A 17,974-nucleotide genomic window follows, 5' to 3' on the forward strand; every position below is an offset into this window, starting at 1 on the left:
GAAGTTATAAGCATCAAATGATGTCAGATTTTTATTGTGTATACTTTGTATAAGCATATATCAGTTTTGCCATAAGCTACTGCTTTATTATGAACACTCATTATTTTTGCAATGCTCTCTTAACAGATTCACAACACCACAGAATCATAGAGATTGGAAGGGATGTCTGAGATTATCTAGTCCGTGTATTGTCTGACCTACTAAACTCATGATTTTTTTTTTGTCCTCTTTTTCTTACGCTTTAATAAAAAAATAAATGTCGTTACTTATATAAAATAACTATATTATATACTTCACGTGTGGCTCAAGACAATTTCACTCATTGTGGCCCAGGCAAGCCAAAAAGTTGGACACCCATGAGTCCAAACCCCTGCTAAACCAGTTCTCTACACCCGGTTGCACAAGAAAACATCCAGACAAGTCTTGAAGATCTCCTGAGAAGAAACCTGCCTCTCTGGGCAGCACATGCCAGTGCTCTGTCACCCTCAAAGTAAAGAAGTTCTTCCTCAGGTTCATATAGAATTTTCTATGTTCCAGTTTGTGCCCATTGTTCATTGTCTTGTTGCTGGACACCACTGAAAAGAGCCTGGCCCCATCTACTTGACAGCTGTCTTTAGATATAAGATTTATAAAATAACAGATTCTATGTTCATCAGTCAGCATCTTGGAAAGTTTGTTTAAAAAAACAACAAATACACATACACAAGTAAACAAGTACACACACCCTTTCCCCCATATAATTATCCACATGTCAGAAAAACTAATTCTCTTAATGATGAGCAAAAAATACATAGTAGTTTGTGCTGAATCTACTGGAGGTAAAATGCAGTTGCTCTGTTAATCTACAAAAGGCACTAATTCTAGTGGTATAGATAGATAGCTTTGAATATCCAACTGTTAACTCTCTCCAGTTGGTGTGCTGTGGTGCAGCCTAAAATGGTGCCTTTCCAATTCATCAGGTTGCAGATCATTCAAGATAAGACATCAACATAATCACTGTCATCAATTTCTGTAAAAGAAGAAAGAAACAGATCATGTCATTGCTAATTGCTTTTCTGAAAGACCCCTCTAAGCAAGATGGCATGTTGCCATGTACCTATGTAGATATTATTAATCCAGTCTGATTTATCAGTATTCTGTCTGCTATTTCACAACCAGTGTTTAGACTTAGTTTTCTATGGACTGGGTCTTCCAGGCAATTCCGCATGTGGAAGCAAAGCCTGTATTGCCCTTTCTAAATCAGCAAGCTTTGTAATTAAATGGTTGTATCCATATGAGGCACTTTCTTCCTGAGAAAGTTAAACATCTTGAATCATATATAGTCAGTAAATCAGATCAATAGTGCTGGTAGCTGTGATTGTAGTGTAACACAGCTTTTGTTCTTTTAATAAATATTCCCAACAGAAAAGCCCTTAGCTGGGAGGAGAGCTCAAAAAACCATCTTAGACCTCGCTAGATTTATTATTATTATTATTATTTAGAATCCAGGGAAAAGGCAGAAATTGAACACTTAGGACACTGTGTTGAAACCTACCATCTTTTCAAGTAGCCACCTTCAGAAAAGTGTTTCTTGGTCTAGAACACAATGTTAAAAGCTGTCTAACAACCAGTAGTGCAGCCCCAGGGACTAAACTCTCTGGTTCCAGATCTGTCATCCTGAGCACAAGGCTGTATACTTCTTATTTTCAGCATACTAACTAAAAAAGGTCATGTCCTAACACAAATCACAATAACCTACAAGCTAGATTTTGGTATAAAAGTAGCTTTTGACCTGGACAACAAAGTCAAGGACAGTCTCAACTATCACTGAAATATAAGGGCCTGTCAGCTTGGCAGAACCACATTGTGTAAGACTATTTCTCAGCCTTCTGTAGTCTAAGAGCACTGATACTCATGGAGTGAGTTTTGGGCAATACCATGCTTTACCATCTGTACCTAGATTTATTCTGTTAATTTATGGTAGATGAGTGTATGTAACCTGTGATCTAGAACTAATCAGTTTCCAGTGAATGTAAAAAAGAAGGAAGGATCTTGAGTTTCTGTCCATGCAAGCTTGTCTCAGAGAATATATAGAAATTATTCACCTGTCAATGCAATTGTTGTCTTAATAAAAAGACAGAGACTAAACAAGATTTCTCACCATTGTAAATGTCATCATTTCCTAACTTGAGCTTCTGGATTCTTCGTGAGGAGCTTGTTTTCTTGACTGGGTAGCGAAGCTTTGTTACTATCCCTTGGTTTGGCTTTTCATAGTTATATATTAAATCCTTTAATGTTCTGAAGACCTTTTCTGGAACACCTTCAGCAGTCTGCAAGGAAAGAAAAACTAAGTTTGTTTGAAGTTGTGTTTCCATACGGTATCTGTAATGAGAACCGTGCATAACTTGTTCACTAAGGGACATTTTGTAAGCATGTATGGTGACAGAATACTGTTCTGTACACAATAGGTACACTTGTGTGGTGGTGTGGTTATGGTACCAAGCATAACCTCCTTCACCAGCCCTGCTTGTGTGCACTGCAGCCAAGGGAAAGCTGTTTAGTGCTTGCTTCCTGGCTTTAGATCACAGGCTTCCCATCTTAGAAAGAACAAACGTAACAATTTTTTGGTTGAAGATCTGAAACCATCCACCATCACTGCTTCTAGATAGTCTAGTAGATATTATGACTCCTGTAGCTATTTCTTTATTGCTAAATACAATATAGTACAAAGTTGAAGCTTGGCTCAGTCCTCTACAGCATTGTTCAGTAGAGTGAAAGCATTACAGACTTCCCTCTGGAACACAAGTTTATCAGGAACATATTTCAATCCCATTTAAAATGTTGGATTTGGACAACTATGTGACAAGCAGAAGCCAAGTGTTTTATGCTATATTAACATGACTGAGAAAGGACACCTGCAGAAGCAGCTAACACATCTGGGGGCCCAAATGAGCACCAGCTTTCACTTTTAGGTGGGAATTAGTTATTTGTCTCAGTTTTGTCCCAGTTTGTATCACCTGCCTTTTATCTTAATCTCTGAGTTTTTTCAGTCTTGCTTTTCCTATTTCATTTCTATCAACAACCTGTTGGGAGGAGTAGGGTGTGGGCAAGCAGTTGTAGGGGTGCTGGTCAGGGTCAGCACAGCCTGCTACATTCTAGAAAGTTCATGGCTAGACCTGGCTATTGAAAAAAAAAACAAACAATCCCCCACATCTCCATCAGTATACTATTTTCAGTATATTTTATTAAACCAAATTAATCTGACTTAAAAACTAGAAGAACAGAAGACTTCTTTCACAGGCTAGGCCCTGCAAAGAGAATTAAGTTTGAAAAAACTTAAAGAGTTTATTTTCCGTTGATAGGTGCGACAGCAAAACCTGAAGAGTGGCTATAATCCAAAATAGATTACTTTTTTTGAAAACAAATCATTCAGTTCTTCATGAGAAATTGTATCTCTCACACTGAATCCAAACCACTAATAAGCAAGAGTGACCAGCATATGACATTTTGGTATGGCCTTTGTAAAGTGAGTTTGATGACCTCGTTCTTCTTAAATGCTACTTAATTATTGGAAGTCCTGTTGACTATTCCTATTCCCAGTCATGGCTTGATCCAGTTTATAAAATGTCCTCTTGGCTTGCCTATAAATTGAAGATTTCTTTGTGCAGGGATCTGATTGATACAGTCTGCTCTTATGCCTTTTCCAGCAGCGAGCAGCATTATCTGAAGTAATTACTTTCGGTGCTGCAGAAAAGCACAGAATTATAGATATTGTGGCAGCTTCACTCTAATGAGCAGGTCTTTTAAAATCAGGATGTTCAATATTCAGAGCCCCTAGACTCTAGATGCTCTGGAAGAGCTTCCAAATAGAAAAAGCTAATTAGGAACATAAGTGCTGAAAGCTATAGTTTTTTCTTCAACAATGTAAAAAAGAAATGGTCAAATCAGGAAGTAGATGGTCAACAGACAGCTGATTCATTTAGGTAATAAGGGATTTCTACAGAGATAGTAACTACTTATAAACTCATATGCAAGTATATGAGAAAGTATATCAGAAAAGGAACCTGGAAGTGCATAAGTTGTTTTGAAGTAACATCTCCTATTTATTTTCATAGTACAACAGATATGAAAGAACACAATAGCACTATTTGATTGAGCAAATTCTCAGCTATGAAACACTATTTTTCAACACAGACATCGCCACTAGCTATGCATTTTCACTAGTGATGAAACACACTACCTACCACCTCACTGTGCTCACATTTGCTGTTTGGTCTCCGTAAATATTTGGCACACATCAGTGAATGTCAGTGGGTGTAATTTTAATAGCATGGAGGAAACACATCACAGCCAGACAGCCGCCTTTGTGGCATCTGCACTTCCATTTCAGGTGCTGTTTGTCAGACTGCCCCTCCACTGCTATCTGTTGCATAGCAACAATACGTAATTGAATATTGGTGGGAAAGTTTAACCTTTACTGCCATACCACCAACATCCGCCCCTGACATTGCTGGCCAACATAATAAAATAGGAGGCATTACTTTTGGAGAAGGCTTCCTATATTATTAGTTAATCTTTTCAAGTATATACTTTTTAAAAATTCATTAAAATTTTAAATAATGAGGTCTTTACAGATGAAAGGAGATTTGCTTACCTGTATTTTATAATATCCATTGTATTCCTTGAAGATACGATATGTGTAGATCATTTCTTCAAAGCTATGAAAAACATTGTTGTATACATTATGTTTGTGTCAACTGTCAGACCACAGGAAAGGGCTTAGACTACTACAGATGAATATGACACTAAGGTATTGGTTTTGTTTGCTTGCTTGTTTTTTTGTTGTTGTTTATGGAAGACCTTGAGCAATCATGTTCGCATCAGATAACTGCCTGAGCTCTCCTCCTGCTTCATAGGTCCATTTTTTTAATGTTGAGTTTCACATGACTAGAGCTTAAACAAAATAGATCTGGTAATTCAAAGTAATGAAAATGCTTCTAGTTACATCCAGAAAGGCCTGGATGTCAATGTTACTTGTTCATAGACACTAAAGCACAAAATAGAGCCTAGAAGCTCACTGAAAGCTGCTTCCGTCATTGTAACATAAAGCAAACATGAAACTGCCATTACAGTGAAAACTTTTAATTCCAAATCAAATATTAAATGCCTATAAATAACTGCATATTATGATTCAAACTAACAAACTAACTTGTTTGAGGACAAGGGAGATCTAGAGGCAGAAAACTAGCATGAGGTGAATTTATTTTGATAGGTTGACATATTGAATCACAAGAACAGAAGCAAGGGCAATAGATCTGGATTGAGGCGCTATCAAGACCTGGGACAGCTGTGGATGAGTTTGGAAGGAATGCCACGGAGAAAGAGGTGTGCACTGTGCATGGTTAATGCTGAGATGCTTTTGGACCAGTCCCAACATTCTGACCCTTAGATCCTCCCCTTCAGTCAGTGGGTCAACTACAAATTGTGGTTGTTTTCTGTAGCCTGTGAATTGCTGTCTCTGTCCACGGATCAAATGAGAACTATTTTATTTATTTTTTAGCAAGGTGGGCATCAGTTTTTCTTATCAACCATGTTACATGCTAAGCAATGCTTAAGATGCAGTTCTAGACCGGAAGCTGTCTTGAAACAGCACCGAGAATTTCTGTGTTGATGTCTCCAATTTTAGGACTGATGCATTCCCCTTAAGCAGCTTTTCTTTCTCTAGTCTATCACTGACAGCCAGTCTCTCAGCTTCTGAGCCAGCTTCTGAACCACATCATCCCATTTGCTATCTGAAAGCAACCTGTACTTTCACCTCTGCAAGCCAGTATCTATCATGCTGTTGCTGCTACTCTGTATTTCAACAATTGTATGTATTAATGCACAAACTAAAGTCACATACATCCTTTGGCTATATGATGTACTCTGTAGATATGCTGTCTATTACTGCAGTAGTTCAAACTCATTTAACGCACAGAAGACATAAGCACCTCTTTGCTTTTTTCATCTGCCTCTACTGAATAAGATCACAACAGCTGTACTCCCACATCAAAGCCTAGTATTGCTTCCTCCGTGCCAGGATCCCCATTTGTTGATTCAGACAGACTATGCATGCCATTTCCCTCCCTGATCTCTTTGCTTTGTACATTGTCTCCTTCCACACTCATTGCAGGCAGGCTCCTCCAGCTCCCTCTTCAAGGTCTCTGTTTGTAACTCATCTGCCATTTCTCCTCTGTCATTCCCAGATGATCCTTTCTTCTACTCACCAACCCAACAGTATTCCATTTCCTCCTCCCTTTTTCTCCCTTCTCCTTTGATTTGTTTTAAAAGCAGTGAGATTTTGATTATTGATAAAACATATTTCCTGATATTCCTGAGCTCATTAAATGTTATGCTACATTTATTTTTTTCATGTCACTCTCAAACACACCCTCAAGGAATGTGTAAAATTCAATGGGTTCACACAAAAAGGACTAGTTACTAGTTCATAAACTGAACACATTAAGAACAGATTGGTTACTTATGAAAAAAAATGTAAAACAGACTTTATGAACAGGAAAAAAGTGCTGTTCCCAACAGCAGAAGAAAATAATCCAGTTTTAATTGTTTTAAGCTAAGCAGTTTTCTATCCCCATCTTGTTCACGGGCTTGTCATGAATTTGAGTAGGACGTGACAGGTTCTATCTCAGCTTATCTTCTCACATCAGATAAACTTTGTGGGAAACACAAGGCTAATGTTTCATCAGATAATCAGCATGCATATGAAAAAGAAAATTTTTATGTCCAACTGTGGGACTTTTCAGTGTCTCAGCAGTGCTAAAATGGTATTTACTCATTGTTATAACACAGGTAGCAACTCTGAGTGAGATTCTCCTCACCGTGTTTTGGCAGGCTGAGGTATTTTCTCTGGGATCTCTCTATTGTCTGCAGAGAGACAACAGCATCAGCAGAGAACAGTTCATCCATTCTCTGTTGTATGAATTGTTTTTACAAATGTCACCCACTCACCACTCACTATAAAGAAAACCTAAGGCAACCAACATCGCTTGAATACATCTACAGACATACTGTTAACATTAGGGAAGAACTATTAACGTTAGAAAAGGAGAAGTCTTAGTTTTTTATCTATTTGAAATCTCATTAGAAATTTAATATTAAAATACTTACAAAACACACAGACACAAGGCTCCAGCCATGCTTTCGCTCTCTCGTATTAAATAGCTACCATTCTTTCCTTTCTTGCACAGCAGTTCTTCACATGCTTTACGTGATATCTTTCCATGAAAAAATGGGAACTCCATGGACAAATAGATACAAAGTCTCTCGTCTTTCAGACCAATTCTAGAAAAAGCTGGAAGACTGGCATTAAAAGACGACTTATTCTAAAAACAGTTGTTAAGAAGTGAAACTAGAGGTTTGAAGTATGGTCATGGGCTCATGTTGTGGTTACTGGTCTGTCTGTAGTGCAGCTAGCCAACAGCTTAAGGCTGATGAGCACCATGAGGGCAGGGTGGGAAATGGGAAATGATTCATCTGTACTGTTACTGTCACTCTTCTGGTGCATTATATGACAGAGCTAACATCTGATTTGTGTATTACGTTTCTAAGCTATGCAATAGTTTAGCAGACACCTAAGCACAGTTACATTTTAAAGGTAACTTCTACATATGAAGTTGCTCAATGCCTTGCTGAACTTTACCTTTTAGCACAGCTGTTAGATGTTGTTGCTGTTCTTATGGCTTATTGCATTTTGCAAGTTCCAGTGAAAGTTGGTCAGCAGTACTTGTGAATTAGATTTTTCAGGAGGCATTCTCTCTGCTGCCTCCTTCTCATTTGTAAAGTGTAATAATTTTATCCAGAAGTTCTGCTATGTCTATGTCATGACAGAGAAAACATGATAGGAAGGAGGTGATGGTCAGACAGTGCCTTTTGGTACCCCTAGGAAGCTGCTGTCAGTTCAATGTGACAGGATACATCTATGTGGAAAGCTGCTGCTCCCTGATGGAGGAAATGCTACCCAGCTCTATGGGAGGTACTCTCACAGGGATTTAATGCTTTCCTCACTGGAAAGCAAGGACTGGGGAAGGGTGGAGAACAAACAGACCTGGAGAAGCAAGAGATAAAAACCAAGCTGGGCAGTATTAATGAAGGAATGGAAACTGCAGGAGGAGCCAAAGATACAGGAGTAGCTATGATTCAGAAGGTGAGACTGGAAAAGAAACAAGCACTGATCTTGCAGATAGAGTTGGTTTAAGTTTCCAGGGAAGGAGGAAGGGACAGAGACAGCAGGAGAGACAGTCTTCAAAGCTGAGGAAAAGGATCAGGGACTGCTGCAATAGTTTGCTTTCAAAGTCAAAACGGTCCAGGTCCACAAGAGCTGGAACTGGCAGGGGTCTTCTTGATTTCAAAGATCACTGTTTGCATCTACACTTCCCAGCTTTGTAACATGTGGACAACTCTGAAGATTTCATAATACGTCACCATTTCTCTGTCACCAAGTAGTGCTGGTGACTTCTATGGTACAGTTCTGCAGTCCACCTTACTCATGATCCTTGACATTGATACCATAAGTGATGGTTGGCTATTTTCTCTCTTCTTCTTTACAGATCCTCCTCCATTTCACAAAAATTCCAAGAAACTTGTAAGTGCAATTACTCATCTGTAAGGAGATGTCAGAGTTACAGTGTGCTACTGGCAAAATTACAGCTTTCTTCCTTTTGTGCAAGTGAAGTGTGATAACTGATCAGGTATGATAAGGGGTGTTGGGGTATGACTGTGTGTACAGTTTTCTAAATATCTCATGAATGTAAAATTTTCATGAGGCAGTGCAAGGTGGGTGACACAGAATTCCAGCTGTGAAAAGGAACAGCAGCTGCTTAACACTGCCCATCTTCAGGTACATTCTTTCTCCTCTTCAGTGATAAGAAAGCTAACAAGTAACAAAGTAAATAAATAAAACTAATATAGAGTATCCAAAGGAAGACTATGGAAACAATGAACAATCTAAAGGGCAAGACATATGAGGCATAGATGATGTTGCTGAGCCTGTCCAGAGCAGAGCAGAGGAGCTGAGGGGAAGCCTGATGGCAGCTGCAGCTCCTCACAGGGGGAGGAAGGGCAGCGCTGAGCTCTGCTCTGTGTGACGGCAACAGGGCCCGAGTGAACGGCATGGAGCTGTGCCAGGGGAGGGGCAGCTGGGGGTCAGGGACAGGGTCTGCACCAGAGGGTGGTCAAGCTCCAGGACAGACTGCCAGGGCAGTGGGCACATCTTCCAGCTTCCAGAGTGGAAGGAGCTTTTTGGACAATGCTCTGAAATATAAGGATTGAATTTTGGGTGATTCTGTGTGGAGTTAGACTTAGTAATTCTCGTGAGTTCCTTATAGCTCAGGATATTTCATGATTCTAATGCAATGATTCCTCTTTTGGGAGCATAATAGTAACATGTTCTTCCCTAAGGACCTTGTTACCTAGGTGCAGAAACAGAATACAGTAAAATCAGTCAGTTTGCAGGTCTGCATCTACAAGGCTATTTAAACGGAAGTGGCAGCCACACTTTACCCACTGATCCCTTAGTCAGGTGCTCCTCTGCTGATAAGAAACCCATGTGAAGAAGAAAGTGCTTGAAGAGAAATGGGGGATGGGGCCTTCTTTGAGCAGTGATCACTATCCACAACCTGACCATCTTACACAGCAGCAGCATGTCCATCTTCGTCCTCCCTTTTTCTGCCAAAGGCAGATGAAGCACTGGCATTGGTGCTTAAGTCAGAACTTTTCTGTTCCCTTGATGCTCTTTAGAAGCCTTAAAATAGCTCTCACAAAGCTGTGGTGAGGTTTGATATATCTTCAAGACTCATACACAGATGTTGCAAGTCAAAGAGGTCTGTGGATCATTATAGCAATCCCAATTCCTCCATGAATTGGAATGAAGTCAAGGTGTTGATCAAGAAAGGATATGCCATTATTAAAAGACTGGCGAGTGAGAAAGGAAAAGGACAGAGAGAAAAAAAGGAAAGAAAAGCAAGCCACCACTATGGATCTCATGATGTCCTGAGCTCCTGTCCTCCTTCTTCCATGGTGGCTGAGGATGTGGTAGGGCATATGCCACCAGTAGGGGGGTCGGAAATGCCTTTTATGCCACCTGATGGTCCCTTCCAGTTGGACCTATGTGCTGTGCAAATGCCATACTGGCCACCCTTCTCCTTTTGCATGATGGTTGTAGTTGGGCTTGGACCTTAAGCAAGACGACTAACTTCCGACTTTCCCATTGTGCTTGAGCACAACATGTCTTTGGTCTTCAACTTTCACAAGAGTGTTGCCAAACAGCTTTTTGTTCTGTGGCCTTCACATGATTGCTATGGTTTTGTTTCTCAAGCCATCAGTTAGCCACAAGTCCATCTCTTAACCAATCAGAGAGGGAGAATTCACAATGTTTCAGTTCCAAATAGTGCTGTCACGGAATCTGAGCCAGAGATGAACATGTCACCTTATTCTTAGAATAGGGAATCAGAAAAGAGTGAACAGACAACAGGGTTTGGATGGAGAAAACTCACCAGCAGCAGGAAGAAAAGATAAGGAGAGGATATTCTGTGTGAAGCAGCAACAGCAGCCACTAAAACTGGAGGAACAGAACAAGGAGAGAGGCAACAAAGTTACAAGAAGGATACTGAAAAATATGAAAGGGAAGAAGGAATGGATCTCAAAAAAGTGAAAAATGCTGAACTGGAACTGGGACATAGAAGAGAGCTTATATACAGGGGCTTTGATGAAGGAGAATATATCACAAGGTCCTTGTAGCAGTTTCAAGAGACACAAAATGATGAGTAAATCTGGAATAACAGCTGAGAGAATGGCTAATATCGTAGTGCTATAATGGCTAAGGAGTAATAGAAAATTAATGAAAAAATGTTCTACTTCTGTAATGCTTACAGTAGTAAAAGACAACCAACCAATCAGAAACAAAGCAAACAGAAAACTAAACTAAACTAAACAAAACCCAACAGAAAAACTAGAACAAAACAAAGAAAGAGAAGAGGGACAAGTAGACAGGAGCTTGAGGATACCCAAAAGGAACATCTGAAAAGGGAAAAGTCACTTTAAAGGGAAAAAGGAGTTAGCCTATGATAATTCAGTATTCCAAACAGAAAAGGCTTTTGAAGAGAATGAAACAAGAAGAGCAGAAGGGGCAGAATAGGGAGGATGGCTTGTATAACTAAAAGACACTGGAATGAACAGTAAAGACTAATAGATTCTGTATTAGATAACTGAACATAATCAAAGACAATTGTAATTACCCGTGTTCAATAAGACACATAACCTCCTTCTGTATTCCAAGGTCCTGGGCAGTTACTGAATTCATATAGTATTGGAGCAACCGTAGCAATGAAAACGACATTCAACTCCGGATACTACTACTGATGATACTCTGGTCAATGTTCTTTTTTTTTTTTTTTTTAAGTCTGAAAACTACTGGACCAAATAATCTCTAGAATTTTCTGTGAGCTGGGATTTGGGCACCTATGAGGGCCAACTGTTATAGTAGATGTGTTAGGACATCAGAGATGCTACACTGAGCTGGCATGGGCATACCCATTCCCTTTGGGAGGGGCAGATGGAAGTCACTTGGAGTGACTACAACACCTTGAGAGGCACTAGATGGTAATTAATTGCTCCTGTTGTATCTAAGGAAGATACAAGTTTGCTTCTCAAAGAATTGGTTCTGCTCTAGACACAGAAAAATGAAGTAAAACCACCAGCTTCTTTTAAAAATAAAATATGATGAGCTCAGTATCTTTCCCTTCTGAGGAAAGATTGTTTTTTTTTTGTTTGTTTGTTTGTTTGTTGTTTTTTTTTTTTACAACAGTTGCTCACTTCTCCAGGAATTCCTCCCTACAAAAATAGTATTGGTTCTCTTTAGAAACACTTCTGATTTTGATAAGAAAGAGCTTCTCCTTTCCCATCAACTACACATTTGAGTTACAGTGTGGGACTGTGTACGTTACTGGTATATAGCTGCATAACCAGATTTGCTAAACTTCAGAAACAATTTGAAGATTTGAATCAGCACAGTAAGATCCTATTAGGAAGTGAAGAAATTTCTTGCACGACTAGTTAAGCAGTTTACATTGTGCAACACACTCCATTTATTTACAAGCATGTTCTTATTTCTGGTGTATTTATTTCAGCTAAAGACAGGGTCAGTGATATACTTGATATGGGAATATCAGAGCTTTTCTCTATTTAATCTAATATGACTGTTTTCAAAATCTCTTACCTTAGAAAACGTCATAGAAAAATGAGGGAAGAGTTGTGTAATGGTAGATGTTCAGTTCATTTTAGGGCTTTGGGTTCTTTGTTCTAATAACAAGTAATGATCCCAGACAGAAATTCTCACTGTGAAACCATGGTTCAGTGTGCACAGTGCAAGCACAACTCAAGCAGAATTTAAAAATTAAAGAGTACATCAAGACAATTTGTTCCTGCATCTTGCCAACAGGGTTCAAATAGAAGAGGGTCACCTAGGGATTCAAGCGATCCTTTTACTTTGCCTATCTGCAGTACTCAGGTGAAGTTGGAGTTTGACTTCAAAGCAGAAACCACAGAAATGTACAACAGAAATGAAGAGAGACACCATAAATGTCATCTGGTCTATCGCTAAACCACGCGCGTAACTCACTGATCAGACACAAACTCCTCACTGTCCCTCAAATGCATACATAGAAGTGTATATATTTTACTCTGGCACTGGTAGGCTAGTTCATGGAATAAATGCAAGACACTGTCCAGGTCACAAATGTAGATATTTGTTGACAGATGCTGTGTAAGTTCTAGGAATGTGGTGAGAGACAGCCTTGTCTGACACCTCAGGGCTATGTCACAAACCTCACCATGATCTGTAGCATGTGATATTTAGCTTCTACTGTCTATGCTTAAATCATATAATAACATACCTCCATGGGTGAAACTCACCCACAAATTCAGACCAAATATTTCCTCCTAAGTATTTTTGGCTTATACAACCCCTCATATCCAGGTTGCACACTATGAAAAGTCCAAAGAGTTGCCAGAAACAGGAGCTAATGGTATTAACTTTGTTGAAATCTAGGTGTATTTCACATTATGAGCTAAGGAAGGCAACATTTGGGTTTCTTCACAACTCTTTATTGACAGAAAATTCTTGACTGCTTTAAGTCTAAAAGGGCCTCGTGAAAAAGAAGAAAAATGAAAGAGTGTTGCCTAGATGATGGAGAGAAGCAGTCTTCATCAGTGAATTCATGGTATTCATCACACAATTCTGGGGCATCCAGGCAGGAGCCCGGGCGCCTGGTTGGTGGAGGAGGCCTTTCCAGTCAGATGCTATAAGCTGTTGTGAATGAGACTGTTCCTGTTCCTCAGATGCAGCTACTTCTCAAGTTGTCTGTGCTTGCAGAGTGGCAACAAAGCCTAAAACCACTCTAGATCACAGTAGAATAGTTTGCGTCTGAAGAAAGAAACTGAAAGCTGCTGCAAATTATGTATAATTTATAACAAAAGATGTAGGAAGGTAACAGCAGTGATACCCCAAATCAACATGATGAGGAATCCATGGTACAAAACTGCCTATTTGGAAGGGAGAAGGCACAAGGGAGGCACAATGTACTGGCTACATCCTTCTAAACTGCAACAGGGTTTTTGCAATGGATGTAGTCACACCAGAATAAGCCTTCAGGCATAATCACTAACATTTTTAGCAGCACCAAATCAAGCTGTGTCTGGTGTGAATCCACTCTTAAAATAATTTTACTCTTTTCCAAAATAGGACTAGATTGGTTTTTTTGTTTGTTTGTTTTCCCCATCATTCACTGAAGGAAGGAATCTTTCTAGGTTAGCCTCCTGCTAATTAACTGTCATTTTATGTGTTAGAGAAAGGAAAAGACTGCTGAGCAGTTTTTCCTGCTCTCACCTCCACACAGAAAAAAAGGCTATATTGTCACTATCTCCTATGTGTCAAAACACTTCATACTCTAATCAGTCTTCTTAACAAAACGCAACCACTTCCTGCAGTCTTTCCCCACAGGTTCCTTTATCTAATCTCACAATTGTTCTCTTTCTTGTACCTGGACACCACCTTGGCTACTACTTCTCTAAAATGTTATGCCTCTGTCTGAACAAAGTAGTTTGACTACAGGAGAAAATAGACGCTACTGAAACTAGACTTGCAAAATTTTGTTTGCAGCATGCCAAACTCTGCTTGGCTGAAACTCCAATTTGCTTTCTGCTGCTATTTTTAGTATTTAGAATATTTTTAGTATTCCCCTTCAGTTTCTGTAAAACAGAGTAAGGTATTTTCATTGTAACATCTCATATTAGCAAGCACTCTCACCATTCTGGTCTTGCCATCTATACAGGCTGCAGCTCTAACACATACAAGCTCTTAATAATACCTCTGGTAAGAAAAGTAAGGCCAAGGAAAAACTAAGTTGCTTAACAGCATGAAATAAGAAAAAAAAACCATTTTCAATGGATAACTGTGGGGCAGAGATCAAAGTTAAATTGAAAGCTATGGTCAGAAGAAGCTAAAAGCAAAGCCGATGTGCTTGAAAATGGCTAAAGTTGTGAAGAGAGCAGGAAGTGCAGGCGTGTAGGGTAATTTGACCAGGTAGCGAAAAAAACAAGATGTAGAAATAGACAGAAAGCTGATCTGACTTCCAGCTAAGTCTCCTGAAAGTCTGAGTTCCTTGCCTATGTTAGTAAATAATTATATTACTGTACAACAAGGGCTTTTACAAGAAATAACCATTACAGAAAGAAATTACATTTAATTTGGCAAAATTTGTAACTGTAGCATGATGTCTACATCAATCTGTGGTTTTGCTTTGGGCATTATTGTTCTATGTATTATTAAAATTACTAATATTTCTTCCTTTCTTTTCTGTCTTAGTAAATACCTTTCATCTCAACCTATCAGTTCTACCTGTTTCCCCCCCACCAACTCTCTCCCCCATCCCATTGGGAGGAGGAGTGAACAAAGGGCTGTGTGGTGTTCAGCTACCTGTCAGCTTTGATTTTAACTGAAGCTTTTTAACTATTAGGATACATCAACAACTTGTCAACAATTCGCATTTGTGACCACTGCAAAAAAGAGAGATATCAGTCAGAATTTACTGAGATTCTTCAAAGAAAAGCTAGAGAGGAAGAGAAAGCATCAGAGGGTGCTGCAATCTTGAATCTTGAGCAAAAAGAAACACAGGAGACCTGGAGTCAGTGGAACGAAAGGACAAGAAGCCTTCAGGAGCAGTGTGCTTCAGGGCATTGAAAGGGTCTGTCAGGTCACTGCCCTTAAAATCTTAAAAATCCAAAACCTTAGCATGAATAGTTTTAACAGAGAAAACTGCAAAGTAGAAGGGACACATAATGAGGAGGACTTAATGGGAATCCCAATTGAGATCACAGGAAGAGTCCTTACAGTGGGAAAGACTAATCACACTGGAAGAACATCACAGTACTTGAAGACTAATTTACAACCTTACAAAGATCAGCAGATGAGGTAAACCACGGGGGAAGAGAGAGGAGAGAAGGAAAGTGAAACAATACCCAAATCTTCCATAAGGGCTGAAGAGAATGATATAAAGGAAAAAAATAGGTAAAAAACAATTTAATCCTCTCTTTTTAAAGAGATGCATAAGCAAACAATGACATACAAGCAATTCGTTAGAGCAGTATGAACTGCATTTGAATCACTGAAGTGAGTAGGAACATAGCAGGCAGGAAAAAAAAAGGACTTGAAGTGTAGCAGCACAGCTGTAACTCACTAACATTTGTTGGTGGAGTTCTCAGTTCTGTTTCGTTTCGAGTCTTTGACAGATAAAGCCTCCTACTGCTGCTGTTGCTGCTATCAAATTCATATTCAAACCCAAATGCTCCATCTCACAGCATGAAAAGCTGCGTGAAATGATTCTCTGACTTGATGCCTCTGAAAATAACTCTATTGCACTGGTTAACTATGAAGAAAGGAAGAGGAATGAAAATTAGTGGCACGAGCATTGCCATTTTGTGTTGCAAATCCAGGAGTATATCAACAAAGCTCTCTTAATTTCTGTAGTGGAGAATGAGTATGGGATCACATAAAGACTGCTCTAATCTGTATATACAGATGGACTGCATTAAAAAGTGCAAAACTAACCTTACTGTACACTTTCACGGTGCTTCAGCTCATAGCTCCTACAGCTTGACACTCTAGCCCTAGAAGCATGGCATGGTTTCTCAAGTCCATCCATCAACTTGCTTCTCACTGCCTCAGTTGTGTATTCTAGAGAAGACACCCACTAGATGTGAATTCACAAAAGCCTGTTACTCACCTGTGAAAAAACCTTGCCTTAAGACACTCCTTTGGTGTACACACCAAAAGAAAATAACAACTACAAACCACAACCAAAAAGACACCATAATGCTCTGCAATCATAATTAAGACAAAGAGAAAAACAAGCTGCAGTACAGACAGCCTCCAATTACAGATTACAGGGGCACCAAGCACAGCCCCCCATGCAGCAGGTGGTACCACTATGATGGTGCCCCCTGGGAGCCATGAACAAGGCTGTGAAGCCTGTACAGGTGGAACACACAGATTTACAGCGAAACTAGCTTTTACCATCAGGCTTCTCTGTGATTCTGTGATCATGAGTGCCAAAGTCAAGCAGTTTTTAACAAAGCTATCAGAAAAGAAGGAAATAGATCTGGTTTGCGGTGTGTCCTCTGAGGGAGGCCAGTTAAAGCCCTCTGCTCCACAACTCCCACACTTTACTACAGACTGGGTCTTGTGTGACAGCTTAAGGTTACTTCTCGACTGTTGAAAAATAAGGAAGGTCTGTCACACTGGTTTGTCATGTCAAAGTGATTCAATAAATCATCCTGTCAAACTTAAAGGAGCCCTGCAGGTTTCCTGAAGATCTTGTGAAATAACAGCTCACTTGGCTTGTTACAGAAAGAACTGCTATTTTTACATTTGATACTGGGCAAACAGGTGGTAGATTCTGACTGCTTGAACACTTGAGAAAGGTCCTCAAATGTTAAAGACTTTAAACCCTCAAAACACACAAGTTCCCTTCATAGCAGGAATGAAACCAGATTTCTGGATAATGTGACTGAATTCCTCCAGTTCTTTGTTTTAAATTAGGACTGAATTGTATATAAAAACTAAGAAGGAACCATCAACGTAAAACATGGGTTGTCCCATCTCTTTTCCCTTACAACAGCAAATATAGATACTGCCAGCTGACTCAGGAAACATCAAGACTTACTTTGGATGAGGATTATGAGGTAGATCCTGGATGCACAGATCCTGTCCATACAGAACGATTAGCCTGCAATAGCTGTAGTAGCCATTTTCAGTGCAGCATTCCTTCTTCACCTGCAAAACACAAAGCCCTTCCACCAGACAAAAGCAACAGTGAGAACAGCAAATGACAGCTGAGCACCCTCACACAGTTATCATGGGAGCAACAAAAAGTAGGGCCTCCCACTGCTAGAGGAAAAGCAATTGCTTCAAAAAGACACAGAGATCTACCTGTGGGAGACACGGGGATCCGGAATAGAGCAGTGCCTGCCAGCAATTCTTCTGCAACACGCACCCAGTATTTATTATTATTGAGATATCCAGTCTCTATTTACATTGCTAGAAAAAGAACTAAAAGAGTTTGGCTCTCGCCAACCGTTTGTTCCCGGCAGGTTACAGCACAGGGCAGACATAATGCTCCGCAGACACTCATTGAGATTGAAAGCAGCGCGCTGGCCAACGCCAAGCAGTCGCACCTCCCAGCACTACTCGTGCCAGGAAGGTCAGAAAAACAAAGTACTTCCCATCTGAACCTTAACCAGGCCTGAAAGCTGATCGAAGGCCCTATACGGTCTCTAGATGGCACTGTGACTCTAAATAAAAGTTAATCTGAAATGAACAGCCCTCTTTAAAAAAAGTTTTTGCATTGCCAATTGGGCAAGAATTCACAGCTGCCAAGCGACTACC

At 39.8% G+C, this 17,974-nt stretch overlaps 1 protein-coding gene across 1 annotated transcript; it reads right to left on the reverse strand.

Moving 5' to 3' along the window:
• Positions 1-10: 10 nt before the first annotated feature.
• SH2D1B (SH2 domain containing 1B) lies at positions 11-7,419 on the reverse strand. The gene is made up of 4 exons (XM_015877808.3): positions 7,147-7,419; positions 4,634-4,697; positions 2,141-2,309; positions 11-1,009 (listed from the first exon to the last, which is right to left on the reverse strand). Exons 1-4 carry the CDS (start codon positions 7,278-7,280, stop codon positions 972-974), a joined length of 405 nt encoding a protein of 134 aa, XP_015733294.1. The 5' UTR covers positions 7,281-7,419; the 3' UTR covers positions 11-971.
• Between the last annotated feature and the right edge of the window lie 10,555 nt (positions 7,420-17,974).

This window comes from Coturnix japonica, chromosome 1 (genome assembly GCF_054131305.1).
Source record: "Coturnix japonica strain WE chromosome 1, WE-NBRP24, whole genome shotgun sequence".
Taxonomy (NCBI): Eukaryota; Metazoa; Chordata; class Aves; order Galliformes; family Phasianidae; genus Coturnix; species Coturnix japonica.

What these genes read in the sequence shown, in the direction of transcription:
- SH2D1B (XM_015877808.3), bottom strand. Translation starts at nt 7,280, where the DNA reads ATGGAGTTCCCATTTTTTCATGGAAAGATATCACGTAAAGCATGTGAA. An exon ending in GCCTTGTGTCTGTGTGTTTT is followed by an intron (nt 4,698 to 7,146) that starts GTAAGTATTTTA and finishes TGTTTTTCATAG; the next exon opens with CTTTGAAGAAATGATCTACA. An exon ending in ATGGATATTATAAAATACAG is followed by an intron (nt 2,310 to 4,633) that starts GTAAGCAAATCT and finishes CTTTCCTTGCAG; the next exon opens with ACTGCTGAAGGTGTTCCAGA.